General features: G+C 35.0%; 2 protein-coding genes across 4 annotated transcripts; both read right to left on the bottom strand.

Annotated features, from left to right (window-relative positions):
- Positions 1 to 566: 566 nt before the first annotated feature.
- Positions 567 to 5,677, bottom strand: LOC125214245 (probable galacturonosyltransferase 4). The gene is made up of 8 exons (XM_048115181.1): positions 5,359 to 5,677; positions 5,249 to 5,283; positions 4,807 to 4,900; positions 4,519 to 4,733; positions 3,843 to 4,087; positions 2,566 to 2,923; positions 1,637 to 2,209; positions 567 to 1,099 (listed from the first exon to the last, which is right to left on the bottom strand). Exons 1-8 carry the CDS (start codon positions 5,465 to 5,467, stop codon positions 824 to 826), a joined length of 1,905 nt encoding a protein of 634 aa, XP_047971138.1. The 5' UTR covers positions 5,468 to 5,677; the 3' UTR covers positions 567 to 823.
- Positions 5,678 to 7,595: 1,918 nt separating this feature from the next.
- Positions 7,596 to 12,911, bottom strand: LOC125215258 (probable galactinol--sucrose galactosyltransferase 2). Of its 3 annotated transcripts, none has more exons than XM_048116626.1 (14): positions 12,562 to 12,891; positions 11,516 to 11,733; positions 11,139 to 11,229; positions 10,905 to 10,953; positions 10,706 to 10,797; positions 10,122 to 10,229; positions 9,913 to 10,041; positions 9,290 to 9,700; positions 9,004 to 9,145; positions 8,849 to 8,916; positions 8,581 to 8,715; positions 8,290 to 8,501; positions 8,134 to 8,222; positions 7,596 to 8,044 (listed from the first exon to the last, which is right to left on the bottom strand). In XM_048116626.1, exons 1-14 carry the CDS (start codon positions 12,870 to 12,872, stop codon positions 7,763 to 7,765), a joined length of 2,337 nt encoding a protein of 778 aa, XP_047972583.1. In that variant the 5' UTR covers positions 12,873 to 12,891; the 3' UTR covers positions 7,596 to 7,762. The 3 variants fall into 3 exon arrangements, 2 of the variants coding, with proteins under 2 accessions (XP_047972583.1, XP_047972582.1); XM_048116625.1 differs by having other exon boundaries at positions 11,516 to 11,760; positions 12,562 to 12,890; XR_007175237.1 differs by lacking the exon at positions 7,596 to 8,044 and having other exon boundaries at positions 8,290 to 8,491; positions 11,516 to 11,760; positions 12,562 to 12,911.
- Between the last annotated feature and the right edge of the window lie 11,702 nt (positions 12,912 to 24,613).

Raw genomic sequence — 24,613 nt, 5'->3', positions numbered from 1 at the left:
TGAGTTAACATTCTTAAAACATTGTGTTGATATTTTCAAACACTATATTGACATTTTCATCTAAAACCCTAATTTAGAGTTTTTTTAAAATCTTTTTTGATTTTATTAATAAAAGCAAAAATTACACGTGGCAAATTATAGACCACACGTTTTCTAAAATCCTATGGCCTTAAATTAGTTGTAGTTAACAATTCAATGATGAGTTAGCAATTGATCACTCCCTAGATTGTATATAACTTAATAAATTTTTATTTAATTAAAATTGCATAGCTATGATTAGAATACGCATAAATTGTCTTTTTGTATTCTACGTATTCTAATCAACAGAAGATGACTTAACAAACACCCATCGATAATGAAATTGTTCATTGTTGTTTTAAGTTAAAATTACTAGGCGATATTGAAATTACTGCTGATTTAAGTTGGATCACATAGAGAGTAAATCACAGAACATGAATATTAATAGAAACAATATGTATGGGTAGTAGCCTAGCTGGCATCTCTATATTGTAAAGAAATTCTAGTTCATATGCCTGAAAAAAAAAGTAGTTGCACCAACAGCTATATAGGGCCGAGACATTACCGATCACCATCAATGAACTGAAACAAATAAAAGCAGAAAGAAATAGTATGCTGCATCATTTATATACATGTTCATTTGCTCTACATAAATCCGACTAAACTGGTATATACTACAAACAAATACACCTACACAGCTTATGCTTCAGTTTCGAAAAGTTAAGACCATCAGAAAGTAGCACGGACCTGGGATATGTACTGCCATGGCAATCCAGAATGACATCACGATGTGGAATTTTGCATTTTAAGGGGTGATGTTGCACTCGCGCAAGTATAGCTGATCATAGTCCACAAACTTTGCCCAGTAGTTTCGGAACTTTGGGATGGCAATCTCAAGCCATGGTTTTAAGTTTCCGTTGTAATGTATAACTGCTGCTCGTTCAATATCCTTTTGAGGTATATTTGGATTATAACCAAGTCCCAATATATGCCAAGATCTTTCAAGAGCGTGGGTGTGATTCTGAAAGGTTATCAAACCTGGTGGCAGAGTTCCTAGTTTCCATAAGAGTCTATCCCGATTCTGCACATAAATAACACTTATCTTGAGATTTCAGGAGAGCTAAGTTTGAAAAAATATATAGGCGCATTTAGTAAAGTTCAGGCTTCCTTCAGTATCAGACATATTAATTTAAGAATTAATGTTCAAAGGAGCAAACATGATGGAATAGATTAATAACGAAATTAGATAGAATAGCCATTTCATAGAAACCTCAGGAGTATATCGATATGCTTATGCAATTGAAAGAATTTTCCAACTATGCTGACAATTTACTTTAGACATATACTCAGATACAATTCTCCATTTTCATACACTACATGTTTATATTTACTGTTTTTTTGATAACCAATGGGATCGATCTGCCTAAGCTTTCGTTTATATTCAAGTTTTTTGTAAGACTTAGAAACTGGTGAAGAATATATGACAAACCTTAAACAGTAGACATCCTAAATTTAGTATATTTACTATGCTATAAGTTGACATGCAATACTTGTGGCCAACTAATGAATATATCCCTAGTGAAAGAGTTCCCAGCTGACAAGTAAATGATAACCTTACCAGGTTCTGCCATTTGTGGTACACATCGGTGATATTTTGTTTCCTCCACTCATTCAGATCAACGATATTCATGCCAAACGCCCATCCACAAGCTCGTGGGTCAAAACTCTTTGAGATAATAGGATTTGAAAAATTAAGGTAGCGGTCAAACCGGTGAAAGCTTTCTCCACATGTTTCAACAACACCTATGACTTTACCCTTTAGATCAGTAGACCACAGGCCAGTAAGATCCTTCTGCACCACAATATCATCATCTAAGAACAAAACCTTGTCCAGCTTCGGAAAGATCTGTGGAAGGTAAAAGCGCAGATGATTCATGATTGAGAGGTATTTTGGATTTCTATATCTAAGGCCCGAATCAGATTCAGCATGGCGGCCTTTGAAGTAATAATTTGTGGATGATGAGCCCAGCTGCCTAAGAATTGGACTGTAACTTGAATTAAACCATGTGAACTCCTCAACATTCTGAACCTGTATTGTTGCTTTGCTAGGGGGATTTGCTATAAACCACATGTTCATTGCAGCATAGTTTAGCCTATCAGTGACAATGTGGAAGACATGTTTTGAAGGATCCTGGATCATGACAAAGAAAATTTTAACAGTGGAATTTAAAGAACGTAATCAAATAGGATTATACTCCCTCTGCCCCCACAAAAATAGTCCCTTTTTGCCATTTTGGTCACTCCCCCAAAAAGTAGTCCATTTTTCATTTTTGGATATTTTTTCACCACAAATTCCACTACTAATGATGTGGGTCCCACTATCCACTACTTCAACTACTTTTGTCTTTCTCCCTCATACTTTATGAATATCGCATTAACACTTGTGTGACCTCCCCAAAAATCGCTATTATTATGGGACAGAGGGAGTCATAGCATATTAAAAACAGATAAATCAAATCAACATACTCAACACAATAAGATCCTGACCTCTGCATGGGTTATTGTGGAGTTCACAACAACTGCCGCAGCCAGTATATTATCCGAAAACAAGGCATAGTGGTATAACTTGGGGTCATCTAATATTTCCTTGTCAGGGAAATGCATTTGAGATGAGTTCAACAAGAAATATTCTGACGAAAGGCGCAAAGGAAGACAATGAAGTCCTTTAGGAGTTGTCTTTGCAGTTAAGTGCGTCAAAAACAAGGCCTGTTTCTTCTGGACACGAAGCTGCTCCTCAGACAAATGAAGCATTGCACGGAGTCTCTTTATCATAGCAGCACAATCATTTTGTATCTGTTTCCCTTTTAACAGAGTTTGCTCCATTGCTTTCAATTTCTCATGAGCACTACAATGCAAAATCATAACAAATGAGACTGATAAAAAACATGAGGATATGAGCTACTCCAATTACTTCCTAGGCCAAACGGGATGGTGTTATGTTCTATATTCAGAGTTAGCTATATTATATTAATTAAGTTATTTTAAGGTAATAATAAAGGGATTGGAACAACTGTATTTCTGGATCCACAGTTCCTTTAGTTATTTAAGATGTAGAGTTTTGTCAGTTAGGGGACAGAAAAATTATTGTTGAAGTTTAAATCAGTGAATTGTTGCAGCAAGACAGGCATCGGCTGTGAACTTGCACTTTCAAGGTATAACTCAGTTTGTTCCTTAACTCTATCAATAAATCTGACCTGCCTTCCTGTTCATGATGATTCAGGAACAAAGCATTGAACGATAGGGAAGGTGGTTGCTGACATGAGAATATGATATTTAGAGTCTGTGGAGCACAATCAATATCTGGCATTTGCAACTCACTCTTTATACTTGCTGCAGTGCAACCTGTGTATCTCTATGAGGGTGACACTGTGTCTACTTGAGGGGAGGGGTGGGGGGGGATGTTGCAACACATAGTGTCTACTTAAAGTCAAGACTTGGGATATCTTTGGAAATTGAGTTAGGTATGAACCAGGCTTAGGGATTGATTCGGCATATGTTTCAGGAGCCCAAAATCTTATTGTCATTAGTAGAGTGTAGTCATTTAAGGGATTAGAATAATAATTGTTGAAGTTTAGATCAGCAATTTGGCTAAGGCAGCTATTGCCTGTGAACTTGTATTTTTGAGGTGGTTTTCTATTTGATTCCAGTTTGTTCCTTAATTCCTTTAGTGTCACCTCAACTACATCTATAGCAAGCACTAGTATATCTTTTGCATCAAAATATTCAAATCCTATGGCAGTATTAATAGAGTGAATAAAACTTACTTCTTCGGCAGCTCGGAATCGTTGGTGGAATCCCCAATTGTGCGTCGAACTTCCTTGATGCGCAACCGCAGCTCCTTAATAAACTGAGCATTATTTCTAGTTGCTGGGAGGGAAAGATAAATCCTTCCCTGCATAAGTTGATCCTTAAGCAGGCGGAGACGTGCATCTGGAAGAACTGTTCGTTCATTCTGTTTCACAGTCTCAGTGTTCACTTTTTCTCTAGGACCCTTTAGATGTTTCATTTCCTAGAAGATGCAGCAGAATAAAGAGAGATAAGTTAGATCAATTTTAAAAAGTTGTGTGTGACTCATGTCTACGGCTAAGAAACTATCACAGGATTCAGAATCTACATGAAAACATAAGATATTTGCATCCATCAAACAATAAATGCTCAGGGGTAAAACTACTCTATGGTAAAACCAACTGCATTATTATGTATGAGATTTACAGAATATCTAGGGTCCAGTCGATAGACAATGTTCGCATTAGGATGAATACTGAGACTCCTCCAAATGCACCGTGAAGCCAATTTGTCACCAGCATAATAACAAGAGCTTTACACATAAAATAAATGTTGAAATACTAAGACTTAAAAACCATAGAAGAAAGATCACAATTTGAAAAAAAGTTAAGTTGAAAGCTTGATTAGAGAAAACTAAAGGTATAGCAATCTCACCTTTCTCTCTAAAGACTTTTCTGTTGTGCCATCAGAATGGAGGGAATGAATCTCTTCATTCTCCCTCGATTTAATTTTATCCGACGTTCCCTTCCCTGTCACAACCTGAGTCTCATGCACATTATCTATCACCTGTCTTATGGCATTCCCATCCAAGGACTGCTTGTTGCTGCCATGGCTCAAAGTGGATTTTTCAGTTTCATCTTCTGCTGAATCTGTAAAAAAAATCAATCACTTTATATGATTCACAAGTGAGTTTGAGCTCATTTCAACTGCGAGAAGGTAAACCTTCAGTTAGCTGTCTTGTAATGCGAGTAATCTCTCCGGATGATGCTCTAGTGTAAGATGTGCGCAGTGGTTCTTTCAGTGGTACTGATAATTCCTGTTCTTGAAACAAAAGTCACCATAAACCAGATAAAGAAACATCTGAAATTTCCATAAAAACAGCACACCAAAATCAAATGCAAGTAGAAATAAACGCAAAATCGCGTGCAATTCAATCCAATTTAGATTCATCAATCCCCAATTAGAGTGTACGGAACCCCTAATTAGGGTTTATTGTTCACCAATTAGGATTTATTAATTAAAATTAGGATCTAAGTAGGACGGATTCCAGATGTGCCCAGACCTGGGGTAGAACACTCGAAATTCAACATCTAAGCTCGACAGAAGACAAATAGAAACCGCATTACAACTGAGCAGATATGATTAACATATAAACAAAACTTACAAATGCGGAAACATCTTCTACGAACTCATTCCTAGCTGCAAATATCAGAAAATGTGAGGATCTGACATCAATGAACATCCTTCAAAAACAACTAGAGATCGAAAACATACAAGTAGAGGAAGGGAAGTAGAATTGAAGAGTGTCGGTGCAGAGAAGAATTGGAGCAACAAACGTCAGCGGCAGAAAGAGAAGTAAAAACTTCCTCAGCTTCATTTTCATCTTTCCCTTCCTTGTTTTGTTCTTCCACGGCCAATCTTCGACTTCACCCCTCGCAGAAATCAGTGATTCTACACGCCATCATACAAAAAACGACAAACCAATTGCGAAGAAAATTCAATCAAAGTTATAATGAAACAAATGTAAAAATGGATTACACTCTGATTCAGTGAAGAAATGGAGAAGAAGATAAGCTGTGCATAAACTGACAACAGCATCTAAAACGCAGAAATAAATGAATGAAACGCAACTTTGGTTAATTTTTTTTCGATTTTTTGTAGTATGTATTTTTGTTTTTATTGTTCTTATGGATTAATTTACTCAACACATAAATTACTTTAATGAAAATCAGATAATTTACTCAACACATAAATTACTTTAATGAAAATCAGATTATTTTCTGTTTTTCAGCATAGCAGCATTGAATTAACATTTATGAATTCTGATTATTTTTGTAATCTTACTAATTACTATTATTGTGGATTAATTGAAATGCCCACTGAAATGCTGCTGGGGTTTTTCCCCTCTATTACTATGTTAATATTAGTTTTTTCACTCTAATTTAAATCCTTCGAAGACCGTTATTTTGATGGATTTGGTATTTTTATATTACTAAAGTATATTTAATTTTGTTGATCTTAGTGTGTACTAACAATAATTAAAAAAAACATACAAAAAGAAGAAAGTGACCAGATATGCGATTTATTCATTTTTATTAGTCTATAAATCCTGCTTAAAGTTTGAATCATTTGTTTTCATGGATTTTTTGGTAGGCGTTGTTTTTATAGTTAAATAAAGAGTGAATAATATAAAAATCAATAATGTGATGTTTTCATTTCGTATAATTTTAAATGGGACCGTCCCTAAGTCATAAATAAGATAGTCATTTTATTCCGTTTAAATTACTATGTAGGTCTTGCTTAAAAACGTTTTCTATTGACATTAAATTTTAAATTTTATGTAAAGTTGTTTTATGAGTTAATTACAGAAGAAATAAAATAAAATCGAGAATGTGATATTTTCATTTCGTATAACTTCAAATAGGATGTTCCAAAAATGAGTTATTTTAAATTAGATGGAGAGAATAATATTTTAAAAAGTATTAGGACCATTCAGTTAGCATGTTTAATTGTTATTAAAGGTTATGTCTAATTTTATCTCTTGTTGAATTGTCTTTTTCTTAAAATTTTAACACGCGAAAATGTATCTTAGTCCGCTTACATAACGTCAAGTTCTCATGACTCACCTCCACCCTTACTATTTTTATGCGTAGAATATGACAATTATCTACAAAAATCTTTGGCAAACTTTAACTTTTCGTTATATATTAGAATATATGACAATACGATAACACTAGCAACACAGTTGATCAGATGGTGCACCATTATTGATTCTCTTTAATTAAAGAAAGAAAAAGCATTAGCAGCCTAGAGAAACCTATTTAATGCAAGAAAATAAGTATTTTAAGGAAACTAATAGTTGCCTTGAATAAGAAAAGGCAAGGCCTCATGCATGAATTATTCAAAGCTCCATCACACGAAATTATTTATGGCCAATAATCAACATAATTAAAACCGTGGTTACCTCAGATTGCGGTTTAAAGGCATAGTATAAGTGATGTGAAATTTTATATATGAAATAAGAGAGAGAATTTATGTGATTTTGCATACAATGTAACATATCCCTATTAATATTACTCCGTCCACAAGAATATGCATTTTTGTTTTTTTAATCCGTCTCAGAAGAATATGCACTTTTAAATTTGAAAACTTTTTTCTTTGAAATGAGATGAGACTCATTCTCCACTAACAATATTTTAATTACTTTTTCATTCTGCTTCTATCTTATTTTATCAATTGTGCATTAAAATCCGTGCCCAACTAAAAAGACATATTCTTGTGCGGCGAAGGAAGTACTATATGAGCATAGTTTTACAAATTAAAATAAGTACTCTATTTTTTATGACCAGAAAGTAACAAGTATAACAAGAATTTACTTGAATATACACTACAAAACATGGAGTAATAATGAAATAGTACTAATTTAAAACTAAAAAAGACAAAGTGGAAACAAGTGAAAATTAGTTGAAGCAGCAAATCTATGAGAAGAAGAGTCTTGTATGAGACCTTCATACCCAAATAAATCAGCAATAGAATAAATAATCCAAGTCATAAATTATATACTAGTACAGAGCTCAAGCAAATTAAGAACTGTACAACTTGGATGATTTACTACAACTATAACAATAGTTAATATTTGCTGCAGTATTTTTGAAGAATTGTAAAGAAAAAATGGATCTCAATGATGAATATCTATCTCCCATGAAGTTGTTCCAATTGGAACAATAACTGTCAAAAAGTGCTCTTCACTGCTAAAGTTAAACTGTACCTCTTCCATGTTCACATAGCAAACCTTAGGTTCCGAACTCATATAGGCTCCGAAAACACCTTCTCCTCTTCCTCTGATTCGTATTTTGTTGAACGAAGGGTCGTTGATAGCCTCAACTGCATCAATGGCCCCTCCTGAGTTGTACATGTTTATCAAACCAAGTGGGGCGAACTGGAGATCTTCATTGTACGACTGTAGAGAGTTAAAGGCTAGTCGTTATGAATGTGAGTTCGTTTGAATGCCACCGACACGAAGATGCTGCTTAGGAGTAGTGAAACTACCTTGATTGGAGACACTGTGAATACATCACATTGCAAGGTTTTCAGCTTCATAGTCAGCTTTCCATGGAGTGAAACTCGAAAGAGGAAACCTGAAGATTTTAATAAACAGTCAAATCTCGAAGAATTTCATCTCACATTAAAGCAGGAATACTCAACCTGATTTGAAAGAAAAGACTGCAAAGTCTCCAGTCTGTGGCTGCAGATCGATTTCTGTGAGATACTCTATATCGGCTGGAGATATGTCCCCAGTCAGCTCGAGGCCATCTCGTTGAACGGTGTTTTCCAGACCAGGCCAGGCTCCTGCTCCTTGGCAGTTGAACACAGCAAGCACTCCACAAAATTTGTTGTGGTTCCATATCTTCATAAGGCTTTTATGAGTGGGCAAGAAAAAAGGCGTTGAGTTTAAAAGGTAACGATGATCAGAAACTTTAATCTTACGACAAATACCTTTTCCCATCCATAACAGGATCGACAAATAAGCAGTCACGGGAAGGCCTTCCAGGATACTTCGCCCTCAACACACCTCCATCAGGCAGCACAAGCCTTTTTAGTATCTCGAAATCATGCTTTCCAGGTTTGTCACTGGCTCCGGCATAACAAAGAAGCCTCAGATTATTGGCATATTATGTTTTTATCATCTCGGAGAATAGAAAGTAGATTTAACTTTTACTGTATGTTTTTTGTGCATACGCAAATCGACTTAGCCTGCATATACCTCACATAGACACCACAACCACCAACCGCACGAGCAATTGCATGAAACTCAGCTGAATCATGGAGGCTCTGAACACAATCAAAATCAACATTAAATTGCAGGTTGAGTTCTGTCAGATGTTATAACTATTCATATTCAGAAAGAGCATCTCATACATAGAACATATCCCAATCTGGGACGAATACTTCACCAAAGAGTAAACTGTTGAAAGCTACAGCAGCTATATGCAGTGTCTGTGTAGTCGGGTTATTGGGGTAATAATCATCCGATGCACGGGTAATGGCACTCGTATTTGCACTGCCAAACATAAATAGTTTATCAAGCTATTGTTATTTTTCCATCTGAATATTGTGTTAACAGCACCACCAAACCCGTAGTGCGAGTGACTACATTCAAAAAAACATAAGTTATTAAACTACATCCAGGTTAAGAGTTTAGTACCTGTAAAGAGAATCGTTACTCTGAGCCATGCAACATATTATACTATTGTCTTGGAAGTTGTTAGATATGGACTTCTCGAGAGATTGATGAAAAATTCTAGCAAGCGAAACTCGACCTCCTGAACCCGTGGCTAGTGTTTCCAGTATATTTTGCACATCCACCTTAACTCCATCCACGTCCTGTGACACGAGATAGCTGTGCAGGTCGTCATAAAACTCAAATATCCTTTCTGGATCAACCATACCAACACCATACTCCTCCATACGGTCCATGGCTATATCCCTGCGATGTGCAAGATTTCCTATCGATTGCTTTGGGAACTTTACTGTCGGATTGTATTTCTGAGTTCCGGGACAATTTGGATGAAGTCCACCCCAGTATCCCATTAATGCGTGCCATACATATACATACCTGGAAGAAGAAACAAATGCATAATTAATGAGAACAGAAAAGCTAAGCTATCTATGAAAAAATTTACTGTGCTTCCGGAAAGCCTATCATGTACAGACGGTGGTGATCAAGAATATTACTATATCGCACTTGAATCCTTGTGCTTTTACTCAATGTGGTAATATTATAAATTTATAGACAAGAGGAGGAAAGAAGGAATAAAAACAGCATACTTGAGGCCAAAAGTTTCCTTTATATCAGAAACAAAGTCCTTTAAACTACGCGGCTTGCTGCTTGAATCATAATTTGATGCCTTCCTAAACTTCTCATTTTCTCTTATACTCATCAACCTTGCACCAAACCTGCATTTCAAGTACTGGCCCTGTTATATTACATATGAATTCTCCAACTTAAATGTCAAAGGGAGGAACAGTGAACTCACTGTGACCCTTCTCGGAGAGGCTCTCCCAACTTTTGGAACTCATTGGCTGTATCTTGCCATCCATCATCAATGATTAAAAACCTCGCTGGAGTGCCACCCTCAGATAAGCTGAGAGAAAAACAGAATAGGCAAGAGACAATGAGATCATTTTAACTGAAAGCTTTGGAAGAAGGCCAAGAAGAATGCTGCCGGTTCAAAATATTCTCAAGATTTATGTTTGGAATTTGGATATGCATCTACAAGTCATGGGAGACACTCAAATTGCTGACTGTAAATACAGAAATAGAATCACTAATGCGCAACTTTCTCCGCCTAAAATTGATGAAGAGCTGAAGTTTTGTGAGAACACGTAGAAATACTTTGACAACCAGGAGTCAAAATCTTCTGCTCGCAAAACATGTTAAATAATACATACATCAGAGATAAGAATAAACAGCAATGACATTGAACTTCGAAGCATATTGCCACTTCTTTTTCAACAAAACATTATCAGAACAACAATGATGTTCCAAGTATATGAATAGAAGTTGAATAATGAGGATTTGGGGAAAGTGCAACAATCATATTATCAAGCCAGTATAAACCTTTTCAGCCCATCTCTGATTCCTTGGGGATTTACATCTTGATAAAAAGCATCCCAAGTGCACCAACCAAACCAATCAAGCATCCCAGGCAACTGTAACAAAAAATATACTTATATATTACAGAAGGGGGTGGGGTTCATTTCTCTAGATAACAAGTTCTTAGTTTCAAGATAGCACGAGAGTATTTCGAAGGACATGCCTGCTTAGTCTCTCTAAGAGCAAATGTTCCACTGTACTTTTGCAGAATCCTGTGCATTGTCAAATGTCACCAAAACCATTATCTATGAAACAAAGATTGCCAAAATACCATGTGCTATTGAAATTAGTAAGTGTACTTCTGCGCTTTCATACTATCAGTGAAACAAAATCCTCTACAAAGCCATTCGATCAAATCTAGTCATGGAATTCACAACCTCTTTTGAGGCCCACCTACTTCATAGATTCCTTGATTAATTCGAAGGGGTTGCTTCCATAGTTCACTAAAACTGCTCTGGAAGCCCCAGGTCCATTTTTGGTAGAGTCGCCTGCAGAATCATGAGAAACTCACTTCAGAGCACACAAACTACAAGTTAGTAATTTATGCAATATAGGAAGTGGAAAACAAGACCACCATTGATTAAATTGTGTGGAGCAGAGTTCCTGAGGTGTCAAAATTATACCAGCTTTCTGTCCAGGAGAGAAGTTTTTATGCAAGATGACACAAACCAAGATCCATCCAAAAATATTTAGCATGACATTGTAGATATACACTCTTTGGAGATATGAGCACTTCAAAGGCAATTAACACTGAACAACCTGAAAATCTCATACCAGTTTCGACACAAACTTCTAGCTCATTAGCTAAGTTCCCCTGCAGGCTGCTCCTGAATTCTCCATCTAATATAGGCAGAAACAGCACATAAGCTGTATTTCCATCAGGATCTGCAACATTTGGCTCTTCCCTTGCCTCCAGCAGCAACATCTGCGTTTCAGCAGGAATGTCCTTTCCTGAACTCCCCACTCGCGGTATCATCCACCATATCTTGAACCTAAACAGAGACAACAATCTCGCTTCTCTGCATTCAGCACATACATCACACCACTTGACAATGTAGGTAGATATCTTATCTCTTGCGTGAAAAAAATAGCATAAGGCATTAAGGATAGCACAAGAAGCTAGAAGGGAGGGATCAGAGGAAAAAAAGTTAAGAGTAAAATCAAACATAATTACAACAAAATTTCAACATCACATTTCGACACTTGCTCTATTACTTTTTTTGCAGTGATGAGTCTAATCATAGAAAGCGTATTGAATTACAAATTTTTCTCTAAAACGGGACAATTATACTTAAATAAACATTCCCCTTCCAGTTAAGAGTATAAAGCAATGGATGGATCAGCTGCAATGTCTTCAGATACAAGGCTACTAATGAGAACCAGGTTCTGATAACATATTTACAATTACAATGTGACCTTTCTGAATGATAAAGTAGAACTGCAGGAGTAGATGTACATGCAACAACCACCGAAAACTTGTGTACCTACCTCTCTAACCTATGGTCTGCAGATTGAGCAAGCAAATAATCACTTAAAAGAAGCTTCAAACTTTTGGTCTACCAAAGTTAAAATTGCATCGCAAGACTTCATTTCACACAGCCTAAGGAGATGGTTTCATGTTTCTTATAATCATATCATAATGTCAGGATCTTTTAGTAAATAATATGTAACTTATCCAATAATGCCCCACTTCTGGAACAAAGAACAGATAAAGTAAGAAAATGAAAACAACAAAAAAATGTGATGATATAAATATAGAGAGAAAGCAGTAGCTAAATCCAAGAATCAAAACAATGAGTAAACCCCCAAAATGAGCTTACTGAATAAGACCGAGCTTGAAGACATGTCTAGAGGTGGTCTGAGAGGAAAGGGCGCCCAAGAAGGCGGCTGAATCAGAGCAAGGCGTGAGCAGGACATTCTCCGGCACGCCCAGAAGCGTGTCCCTGCCGTTGAAGGTCAAGACTCCATCTTTGAGAGCGGGGGGAGTCTTGACGAACATGGACCATCTGGCGGCGCCGCAGCGTGAGGTTGTGCGCAGGCGTAGGAAGCCATTTGCCGGCGAAATTGGAGAGAGGTTGTTGAATTTGAATCGCAGAGTCCTGAGAGAAGTGGAAGACACCGCGGTGGCCATGAATAAAGCATTATTGCAAAAACGGATAATTATATATATACATGTGTGTAGTGTGTTGGAGTAAATCCGTGGACCACATAGGAGAGGAGAGGAGACGGAGAATTCATGAAGAGCAATCTTTTCCAAAACGGAAACAACGTCCACCTAAATCTAAAATGTCTAAATATCTCTATGGACCCTACTACAATTCTACAATTGATGCAACACTTTTTATTTTTGTTCTGTCTCATAAAATTTATCTTATTTTTCTTTATGAAAATTCTCTAATACTCACTATTTTATTAACTATCCATTAATTTATGCTTCGTTCCAAATGTTCTTATTTTTTTAAAAGGGGGAGTATTTTTTTTATTTTGTTGTTAAGAGTCATGACCAATTTATATCAGGTGATACAGACTCTAGCGGTAGAGAAAGAAAATAATTTGTATATTTAATTAATGTTAAATATAAATATAAATAATATACAGTAAAAGTAAATATTATTTTCAAATAATATTATTTAATTCAATTTCTAAATAAAGTAGAGAGAAAATGGACGAGGGAAGGTGAAGAGAGAGGTAGTGTTGGGAGTGGGCTTTTTTTTCCAAATGAAATCCATTTGACCATTTTTAAGAGAGGTGTATTAGAGCATCTCCAATGTAAATAGGCCAGTCATAGGTCAATCACTCTCTCTCCTTGCTATGTCAGTAGCACTAAAAATTCACCTGCCACATCAGATTTAGGCTAGCCATAGGCCAGGCGCAATAAAAATAATTCAAAAAATACTATATTTACGGAATTAAACACAAAATACGGAATTAAATTTACGATACATATACGGAAAAAATTCGTTAATTTTATTTAAATAAAAAAAAGTACATTAACTAAAAATCAAAAAAATTTACATAATAAAAAAAAATTCGGGCTTCCACACTCTACTCCTCACTAATTTATTAAAAAAATACATTAAAAAATGTTAGTATGCCTGGAAACCGTTATAGTTTGCCGCTAGCCGAACGGGGGTCTCGCCGTGTGCCTATTTAAAAATTACATAATTAAAAAAAATTCATAAAAAAATACATTAAAAATGCAATAAATAAAAAAATTGCACAAAAAAACACATTAAAAAAATACATCAAAAATAAAAAATAAAGAATAGCGTTGGCCGATCGCTGGCCGATCGGCACGCCACAATGGCGGCCAGCGCATCGGCCAGCGTCAGACGATCGGCTAGCCCACGCCGCTTTTTTCGCCGATTTCGGGCTGGCCTGCTGCAATGGTTCGGCTAGCCAACCGGCTAGCGACGCGAATCGGCTAGCCTGCATTGGAGATGCTCTTAGGAGATGTTTAGTAAAGAGGATCCATTTTCGTCCATCTCTCATCCTCACACTTTTAAATATATTAAAAATATAGATATCTTATACACAATTAATAAATATAGGGCATGTTTGATAGATTGGTTGAGATATAATAAGATATGTAACTTTTGATAAGAAACACGGGCCAAAATCAAGTTAATGACAAGATAATATTTTTGTGATAGATGTTTGGTATATGAAATAGTGTTTGAAGTTGTTTTATAGATACGATGTGAAAAGATAAAATTCCTCTTGTTATCAATATTGTGTGTTTTACTACATTGGAGAGAGGAGATGTAATTGGTGATTAAATTAGTAAGTATTGCAGGAACTAAGAAATGCTTGAATAATTTTAATTGAGTTTATATCAATTAAGAAAGATGAATTCAACAAATATGTTGAAAAGGAAACAAAATTGAGCAAGAACATATGATTTCTTTTGGTGAATAAATATAAGTTCTCATGAAACATTCTCAAAAAATTTGTAAAACATATTACCTTAAATTGAGGCAAAATGAGATTTGGGTGAAGATGTGTTCTCCCGAAGAAAATGAAACTTCATATGAAGATGAAGACATGGAAGTTGCATCAATGGTGGGATAGAGATTACCAAATTGAACAAGAATAGATAACAATAGAACAATTTATACTATCATCAATAGACATACCACAATTGAAATGGTTAAGAATCAAAATAATCCAAAGTCAATTAGAGAAATAAGAAATTTTTGAAAAAAATAAGGTCAGATCTGACAACATTCATCACAGCCTCGAGTCGACACCTCTGATCGAACCAGAGCGGCACGTCGGCCGTGGAGTTCGGTCCGGTCGGATCCGACCGAACTATATAGAACAGTCAGGTATGATCGGATTCCGAGTTCTCCGTGTTGAGATTTTTTGGGAGATCTTGTTTACTATCAGTAAGTGAGGGTAAATTGGACCCAAAGAGCTAAGAAGGGGTATTTTTTGGTTATGGAGAAGGAGTTAAGGGGTATTAGAATCGGGTGTCTTGGAGAACAATTTTTTCGTCGGAATGTGGTCTTAGATGAAAACTCATGTTAACTCCTTTGTGAATTATTGTCGGGGGATTTGGGGGTGTTGATGAGAGGTGGAGCTAAGTCACTCACGATGTGAGTGAATCCAACTCAAGGTGGAAGATAAACAACTCTCTTTGGCTGATACCAGTTGAGATGTTCATCCAAAGCTTGTCGGGGAAAAAGCATTGCTATTGACGGAACTAGGAGGACATATGTGAAGCCTCCGTTGAGGTATGGTTTTTAGGATATGATGGCATATGCATTCGGGTTGCCGTAGGTCGAAGATGAGCCTTGGCGAATGAACCCCCTCCCCGAAGAAGGGATTTGGAGCCAAGCGTGCCAAATGGCTGTTCAATGGAAAAAAGAGATAGAATCACTTTTGAAGGGAAATGACTTGGGAATTGGTTCCACGGCCCAAGGGAGAAATATTGTCACTCAATGGATTTTCAAGAAGAAGAAAGACCACCGGATGAGGGCATTAGATACGAGGCTCGTCTAGTTGCGAGGGTTCACCGAAAGAGGGGTTGACTATAATGAGATATTTGTGGTCGAGACACATTTCCATCAGTGTTCTTGCGATAGTTGCACATTATGATTTGGAGCTTGAGCAACTAGATGTGAAGGCGACATTTTTCACAGTTACTTGAGGGAAAATATCTACATGACTGCTAGAGGATTTGGTTCAGGCAAGGAAGATTATGTGCGAGTTGAAGAAGTCCTTGTATGGACAGCGATCTCGGCGGGGGTATAGAAAGGTTTTGACTACATGATCAAGGTTTGGAATTTAGCGAAATGTATGATTATTGTGGTATCCGCCAAGGGGATGATGGTTCTATGGTCTATCTTGTTCTATATGTGGATGATATGCTCATATTTTAAGTCGAAATCGAAATACGAGTTGGCTCTCTTAGTCTTGAGTTTGATATGAAGGATTTGGGTGTTGCGAAGAAAATTGGGCATGGAGATTTGTAGAGATAGAGAAAAGAAGAAGCTTTTACTCACGGGGAAGAGCTGCTTAGAAAAATTTTATCAAATTTGGGATGTCTGCATCTAAAAATTTTTTGATACTCAATGCCACAAACATTCATTTGTCATCTAATCATGCAGAATCGAAGTTGAGGTGGAGTACATGTCTCGAGTCCGGGACTCTAATACGGTAGGGGGTTTGATGTACGCCATGTTGACTAGGCCCCAGATATAGCGAATCTTGTCGCGTTGTTGCGGGTTCATCGAAATCCGGGAAAGGAGCATTGGCGAGTTGAAGAAGATCTTTCGTTACTTGATAGGTCGTCGATGTTGGTCTCATTTATGAGTTTATTATCTCACGAATTTTTGTAAGATACCAAAATGGACCCAACAGTGAATTTTGCACACTGTTCATACGGGTCGAGATAGGCTTTCAGTGGCCCGACGGGCTTTGAATCTTGCTAACATTGATATCAAACACATGTTTTTTACCAGATAAGAACCATTACCTTGGCATATCAAGGGTATCAAACGAGCCCATAGTATACATAAAAATAAAACTTTTTAGATAAATGAACTAATTTGACTCAATAAGATAGGGCATAGGGCATAGGTTGTTTAATTATAAAGAAAAATTAGTGATAAAAATAAAGATTTGATACCCAGACTGATGTTAAATGAACTAATTTGACTCAATAAGATAGGGCATAGGGCATAGGTTGTTTAATTATAAAGAAAAATTAGTGATAAAAATAAAGATTTGATACCCAGACTGATGTTATGTTTCAAAATGCAGCGAAGTGAAAACAAGAAATATAAATACAAATAAAAAATGTTGTGTAAAAATAATTTATATATTTTTTACAATATTTTCAACTTTTAAATAAATTAAGTAATAATAGTATTTTTTTATTAAAGTGAGAGAGAAAATAAGAAAGAAACAGTGGTGGAGGAGAGAGGTTATTTTGGAAAATGTTTTTATTTTCCAAATGGGATCTATTTGTTCCTAAGTCATGTATTTGGAGATGTTGTAGCATATGTTAGAGCATCCACAATGGCAATAGGCCAGCCATAGACAAGCCATAGGCTAGCCACAAACTCCTCCTGCCACATCATCAGCACTAAAATTCCTCCTGTCACATCATCAGGACAAGCAACTAGACAAGCAATAGGCTAGCCACATCATTAGCACTATTAAAAAAATAACTAAATTTACAGAATTAAACACAAAATACGGAATTAAATTTACGACACATATACGGGAAAATTCGTTAATTTTATTTAAATAAAAAAAGTACATTAACTAAAAAAAAATTACATAATAAAAAAAAATTTGGGCTTCCACACACGAGCCTCCGCCCCACTCTACTCCTCGCGCCGTCTCCGTCGCCGCCGTCCTTGCCACCACCCGGGACCCCGGCATCTGAGCCCGCGTCTGATCCCCCCAACTGTGCCGCGGCGGTATCCAAATCGACCCGCATACTCTCGAGCATTGAGTGAAGAAACCTCTTCTCCATGGGGTTAGTTGCCTCCCTCCATTCAACTAAGATCTTGTGCATCTATTTACGCGTTTGTTGATGCGCGTAGAAGGCGAGCTCGGCTGGCGACTTGCTAGCAGGGGGGATGCCGACTGGACCTCCTGGGACCCTGGGCGACTCCCCTCGCAGCCCGTTGCGCCCTCCTTTAACCAATCGGGCGAGTGCGGCGACCGAAGGATGGAGGGGACGGGAACTCCTGAACATCCTCGGGGAGGTCGTGGGAACCACCGCTGCTGCTGCTGTAATCACCGGCATAGTTCAGCCGCTGCTTCTTTGGCCAGCCAGCATCGACACCCGCCCGGAACTTCTCGGAATCCATCAGCACCAGATAGCAGTTCCAGTAGGTGAATTCCTTATACAGCCCCGGCACGGAGAAGGCTTTCTCCGCTATCCTCCTGCAATCCTCGTTAGTCTGGCCACTGGTCTTTATGCGGAGGGCGTTGGTGTACAAGCCCGCAAATCGGGAGACCGCAGCCCTGATTCGCTCCCACCCCTTCCGGCACTCCTCCCCGGTGTATGCCTTCCCATGCGGGCAATTCCTCTTGTAGGCTGCTGTAATTTTAGCCCACATGTTGACGATCCTCTGATTGTTCGAAACGAGGGGATCATCACAAATAGACACCCAAGCCTTGGATAGCGCGACGTTCTCATCATCCGTCCACTTCCTCCGTACACTGTCGTCATCAGCCAGTTGCGACGACTCGCCTACCACCTTTTTGCCCTTCTTCTTCTTCTTCTTCGGTGCGCCCCGACCCTACTCCCGCCCCTGACCGACTCCCCCTATATCCCTGGGAGTGGCATCGTATCGATCGACTTGTTCCAACAACTCATCTAAGGAGAAAGTCTCATCTCCAGTGAATTGAGTCTCCACTGGGGTCGATGTGTGGGAAGACGCAGTCAAAAAATCAAGAGTGGGGCGATAGACATTGTCCCCCCCCCCCCGGCGTCCCCTGCATCACGGGCTGCACCCCTGCCTGCCACCCCGACATCATCTGCGGCATCGGGCATCTGCATCCCGGCTCCCCCACCGGGCATCATCTGCTGCCAAGGGTACATGTTGTAGTACCCGCCGCCCATCTGCCCCCATCCCGCTCCCGCGGATACCGTGAGAGTTTGAGTCCCGCTCGTCGCTGGAGTAAACTCGTTGTTGTTATCCATTTCGCGATGTTGCTGTTGTTATCCATTTCGTGTTGTTGCTCTTGTACAGAAATTAAGAGAGAGAGAAAACTCGTTAAAACAAGTGGTGCGAATGAAAATGACATGAAAATCGCGTATGTATAGTGTTTCAAAAATTTAATTAAAAAAATGCGATGGCTGATCGCTCGCCGATCGCCAGCCTACAATGCCGGCGAGCGGATCGGCGAGCGCATCGACCAACGCCCGGGAATCGGCGAGCGCTCGCCGATTCCACGCTCACTGATTGCAATGGTTCGACGAGCGGACCGACCAGCGCCGAGAATCGGCTAGCCGGTCGCTCGCCGACCATTGTGGATGATGCTCTTATAGGTGATCTCTTCCGAGTCTCTAGTAATATTATAAATATTATTCTTGAGGTTTAATCAGATTTCAATGCGAAAGAAATATTCTATTTTTATATATTAGTTTATAATATAATGTGAGTTTAATGAATTAGTGAAAAATAAAATTTGTTTATACATAATAGAAATAAGTAGATAATAATTTATGATGGATCAAAAATATGGACAATATTTAATGGATGGAAGAAGTATTTTTTAAAAGATCAAACTATATATTAGATTTGTAAACAATTGAGTTATAATCCTTTTGGATTTATGATGAATCTTAATATTAGGGATAACTAGTATATCCCCTGCGCGTTGCGCAGCTGAGAAAATTCGTAGTAAATCATATAATTCGTGCGAGATATGAATAAAGGAAATTATTTAACACATTTTGTGCCCAAAAGTTTTGTACCAACTTAATTGGGACAAAGAGAGTACAATATTTAAGAATACAATATTTAAGAATACATATTTTCTTATAAATTTATAAGAAAAACATACTCTCTCTAGTCAAGACTAAGAAGATTATTTTAAGATTTCATACCAAAAAATTATGTACCAACTTAGTTTGTACAAACAAAGTACAATAATTAAGAGAATCTAAAGTGTTAGTGCATCCCCCAGCGCGTGGCGCAGCTGACGACATTCGTAGTTAATTACGTATTCATCTAATTACAATTGTAATTAGTTACTGAGTTGTCAATGGAGAATGCATATGTATAAAATATTGAATACAATTTTAAATATTTATGTATATCCCTATAATTATGCTTAGTTTTCGGTCAAAAAGAAAATCTAAATTATCCCTATTGAAAATATGAGATGCACTTCATTATTGCGTATAATCTTAAAATATTATTTAACAACCCAAGTGCAAATGAAAGTAAATCTTATGCGTAATAATTGTGAAAATTTAGAGATAATATTGTATTTCCTTATCCATTCTCCCTCAGCCACTAAATCAATACAATTTTAAACTCTTCATTAATTATTTTCTTAAATACACTACAAAGAATTCAAATCCTTTTAACCTACCAATCCATAAAGGCAATAATCAACTTATACTAAAATCAAACAAAATACTTTAGCAATAACACATCTTTCAAGTTATATTACCCTATTAATAATTCCTCACAGAATTAAAACCATGATTCACAACTTTCCACATTAACGAAAGAAATAAATAAACACTACTCGCTCCGTCCCGGCTAAGATGACACATTCCTTAGCCGGCACATGATTTTATGAGTTGTTGGTTAATGTGTTTAATTGGAGAGAGAAAAGGTGGGTGAAAGTATTAAAATAGAGAGAGAAAGAAAGATGAATATTTTAATAGGGGTGAGAAAAAGTGGTTGGGTGTATTAATTGGAGAGAGAAAGTTTCCAAAAAAGGAAATGTGTCATCTTAGTTGGGACAAACTAAAAAGGAAAACGTGTCATCTTAAGTGGGACGAAGGGAGTACAATATAACGACTCTAAGAATATAAATCAAAAGCAGAAACTTAGCTTCAATAGATATGCAAATCATAATATACAAACACCAATAACATAATATCAGTTTAACAAATACATTTATCATCAACAGAAAACAAAAAAAATGCAGATATATATATTAAACATTAAATATCGACAAATAAATCCTATTATGTAAAACAAAATATAATAACCATATTGCATGTACTCATATTTTATTGCATAGATTAGAGCACAACATATTAACAATTATAGGAATCTCAGCAAAGGTAAAATAATACGATATCATTGTATAATGCAATTATAAATTATAGGTGTAGTAAATAAAATCCAAACAAACTTCGAACTAATTTAAAAAGTAATCTAGCATGCATTATCCTTTTTGACTATTATAAAAACTAATTTAAAAAGTAATACGGCATGCATTATGTGTATATACGTGTAGTTTATAAAATTGTACGTTTATCAATCACTTTTCTTTATTTTCACTCAGAAACAATTATACATACAGATGTGAAAACACAAGTTGAAGCATAATGTTATTGCACATATACTACACGTCTATTAGTCACTTTTATGAATATTTCCTTATATATCTATATAATAAAATGGAGTACTATATTATTTCCTCTTATTAAATTTACAGGAATGATGGCATTAATTTATAGTATTTTATTATGTACTTGAAAAGTTGAAATAAATAGAGAGACCATCTCATCGTATCTTTTAATGTTAGTAATATTAATTAGTGATAAATTTAGTTTTAATTTAATATATACTTCCAAAACCTATAGAATATTAATATACTCCATGTATACTTCCAAAAACTATAGAATATTAATATACTCCATGTATACTTCCAAAAACTATAGATTATTAATATGCTCCAAAATTATTATTACTAATTTTCATCTTTTTTAGCACCAATTGTGTATTTTCAATTTCATATTTCAATTACGGTAATTTATGCTGTTTATTTTATACAATTTTAGTCTATCATTTATCGTGCTTTTTATCAATTTTTAGTGTGCAATAATAAATTTACCATGTAATTTTTTATTATAAAATTTAACAAAAATAAATATATAATGGTGTGATTGGATAGTCACTAATAAATTACAAAAAAAGTATAGTTGAGTTTGTTGAATATTGAGCATATCTTAAAATATTATAATTTATTATTTTAGGTTCTCTTATACATATATGATGCAAAAAGTAAATTTCCCATTGATTGATTTAAACTCAATCAAAGATAATAAAAAAGTCCAAAAGTTACATAAATTATATAGCTTCTCTAAGAAGTTTTGAACACAAAATCTTAATAAAGTGCAAATGTATACTATGAGTCAATCTTTGTATGGTTTTATAAAATATGAGATAAAAATACACTATTGATTAATAACATAAAAAAATATTTTCTTCCAAATTGATAACAAAATTTTATATAATCCATATATCAGTATGTTGTACAATTCTTTCTTTGCACAAATGAAAGGAAAAGTTGAATTAGCAATTTATGATAGTGGAATAGGAATAGCCGTTATAGCCTCTACAGTGTGAATTGGGAATATGAGAATGCATTGAGAATAGAGAAATTTTTTGGAATATGCTTCATATGGATAAAGCACCATTGTACTTTGTATAATGCACATACAAAACGTGAATGAGTGTTATTGATGTGATTATCAATCAATAAATCAATGTACCAAATGACACAATCTCATAGGTTGATAAATATTTTTTTAAAAAAATTTATATATCTTTTATCTATTATATTAAGTAATTATATAAATTATACCAAAATTTTCAATTTTTCATCCTCTATAAATATAGACCGCATTTGCTATATTTATTTTATCATAGAAAAATATCATCTTTTCTTCTCATATAATCCCTCTTTTTTGGTTGTAGTCTTCTTTGTTTTTACTATGAATGGTGGTGAGAGTAATATATTATATGATTCTCAAAATTACTACTATTACTAATTTCCATCTTATATTTTGAGCACCAATTGTGTATTTTTCAATTTCATATTTCAATTACTATAATTTATGTTGTTTATTTGTTTATCTTTCCATTTGTTGTGTTTTTTTTTTTTTATCAATTTTTGGTATGCAATAATAAATATTTCATCTAATAATATTATTATAAAAATAAGTATATAATTGTGTGGTTGAATAATCACAGATAAATCAATCATAAAAAAAAGGTATAGTTGAGTTGGTTGAATATTGAGCATATCTTAAAATATAATAATTTATTATTTGGGTTCTTTTATACATATATGATGCAAAAATTAAATTGTCCATTGTACAAAACAAAAGCTTAAAATTATAATTATCACTTTAAATGTAATTCTAAAACATTATACTATTATGGACATTTATTTACGTGGAAAGATTAAAATTATAAATAATCACTTTAAATGTATATTGTTAAAATATGGAGTACTTATCAATTATATCAACTAAATATCCATATTTTATCGAAAAATGATAAACCAAGAGCCGATGTAATCTATACATCTATATCTATATTCATACATATATAAATGTCAAGTTGTAAGAATTTTTATTTTCCCGCTCAGATTCATGAATTTTTTTGAGTATATTGTATACATCTTTTAGAATGTATTATATAAATTTATGTAAGATGCATGACTTGATAGATTGTCATTGAATAAAGCACCATTATACATTGCATAATACACATACAAAACTTGAATGAGTTTTATTGTGGTGATTAATAAGATACTACTCCATAAACCAATGGTCAATAAATAAATCAAATGACACAATCTCATTGGTTTATAAATATTTTTTTAAAAAAATTATATATCTTTTATCTACTATATTAAGTAATTATAAAAATTATACCAAAATTTACAAATTTTCATCCTCTATAAGTAGAGACCACATTTGCTATATTTTTTTTATCATAAAAAATATCATCTTTTTCTCTCATATAATCAGTCTTCTTTGGTTGTAGTCTTCTTTGTTGTTCACTATAAATGGTGATGAGAGTAACATATTCTTCGATTCTCAAAATTACTATTACTAATTTTCATCTTATGTTTTGAGCACCAATTATGTATTTCATATTTCAATTACTGTAATTTATGTTGTTTATTTGTTTATTTTATACAACTTTAGTCTATCATCTATTGTGTTTTTTATCAATTTTTATTATGCAATGTATAATATTTCATGTTATAATATTATTATAAAAAAATTAATAAAAATAAATATATAATGGTGTGGTTGGATAGTCATTGATAAATCAACAAAAAAGTATAGTTGAGTTGGATGAATATTAAGCATATCTTAAAATATCATAATTTATTATTTTTAATTCTTTTATACATATATGATGCAAAAGGTAAATTGTATAAAACAAAAGCTTGATTTATTGACTGATTCACAATCAGTCAAAGATAATAGTAAAAAGGCTCAAAAGTTACATCAATTCTTTAAGAAGCTTTGCACAAAACCTAAATAAAAGGCAAATATGTACACTGAGCCATTAACATGTCCAATATAAATAAACCATTGATTATTGACATAAAAAATATTAAAAAACACATTTTCATCAACTAATTTTAATTTTTCAATCTTACCTACATATTTATTAAACTACACATTAACCCAACAACACTATTAATAATTTACCATTATAAAACATTTTTGGACTGCATTGGGACACTCTCATAAATCTATATGTTATTCATTTGCTTACGTATCTAAATTCCACGTTTAATCTCACATCACACACGAAACATATTCTTTAACCAACACATATATCCAGAAGCAATATAAATAAAATATACATATGCATATGTCTCTCTATTCCTTTTTATTATTCTGTTACA

The sequence above is a fragment of the Salvia hispanica genome, chromosome 3 (genome assembly GCF_023119035.1).
Source record: "Salvia hispanica cultivar TCC Black 2014 chromosome 3, UniMelb_Shisp_WGS_1.0, whole genome shotgun sequence".
Classification (NCBI taxonomy): domain Eukaryota; kingdom Viridiplantae; phylum Streptophyta; class Magnoliopsida; order Lamiales; family Lamiaceae; genus Salvia; species Salvia hispanica.
This window is presented reverse-complemented; position numbering and strand designations above follow the sequence as displayed.

What these genes read in the sequence shown, in the direction of transcription:
- LOC125215258 (XM_048116625.1), bottom strand. Translation starts at nt 12,872, where the DNA reads ATGGCCACCGCGGTGTCTTCCACTTCTCTCAGGACTCTGCGATTCAAA. An exon ending in CTCTTAGAGAGACTAAGCAG is followed by an intron (nt 10,798 to 10,904) that starts GCATGTCCTTCG and finishes TTTTTGTTACAG; the next exon opens with TTGCCTGGGATGCTTGATTG. An exon ending in AGTAACGATTCTCTTTACAG is followed by an intron (nt 9,146 to 9,289) that starts GTACTAAACTCT and finishes TATGTTTGGCAG; the next exon opens with TGCAAATACGAGTGCCATTA.
- LOC125214245 (XM_048115181.1), bottom strand. Translation starts at nt 5,467, where the DNA reads ATGAAAATGAAGCTGAGGAAGTTTTTACTTCTCTTTCTGCCGCTGACG. An exon ending in CTACTTCCCTTCCTCTACTT is followed by an intron (nt 5,284 to 5,358) that starts GTATGTTTTCGA and finishes TGATATTTGCAG; the next exon opens with CTAGGAATGAGTTCGTAGAA. An exon ending in TAGAAGATGTTTCCGCATTT is followed by an intron (nt 4,901 to 5,248) that starts GTAAGTTTTGTT and finishes TTTCAAGAACAG; the next exon opens with GAATTATCAGTACCACTGAA.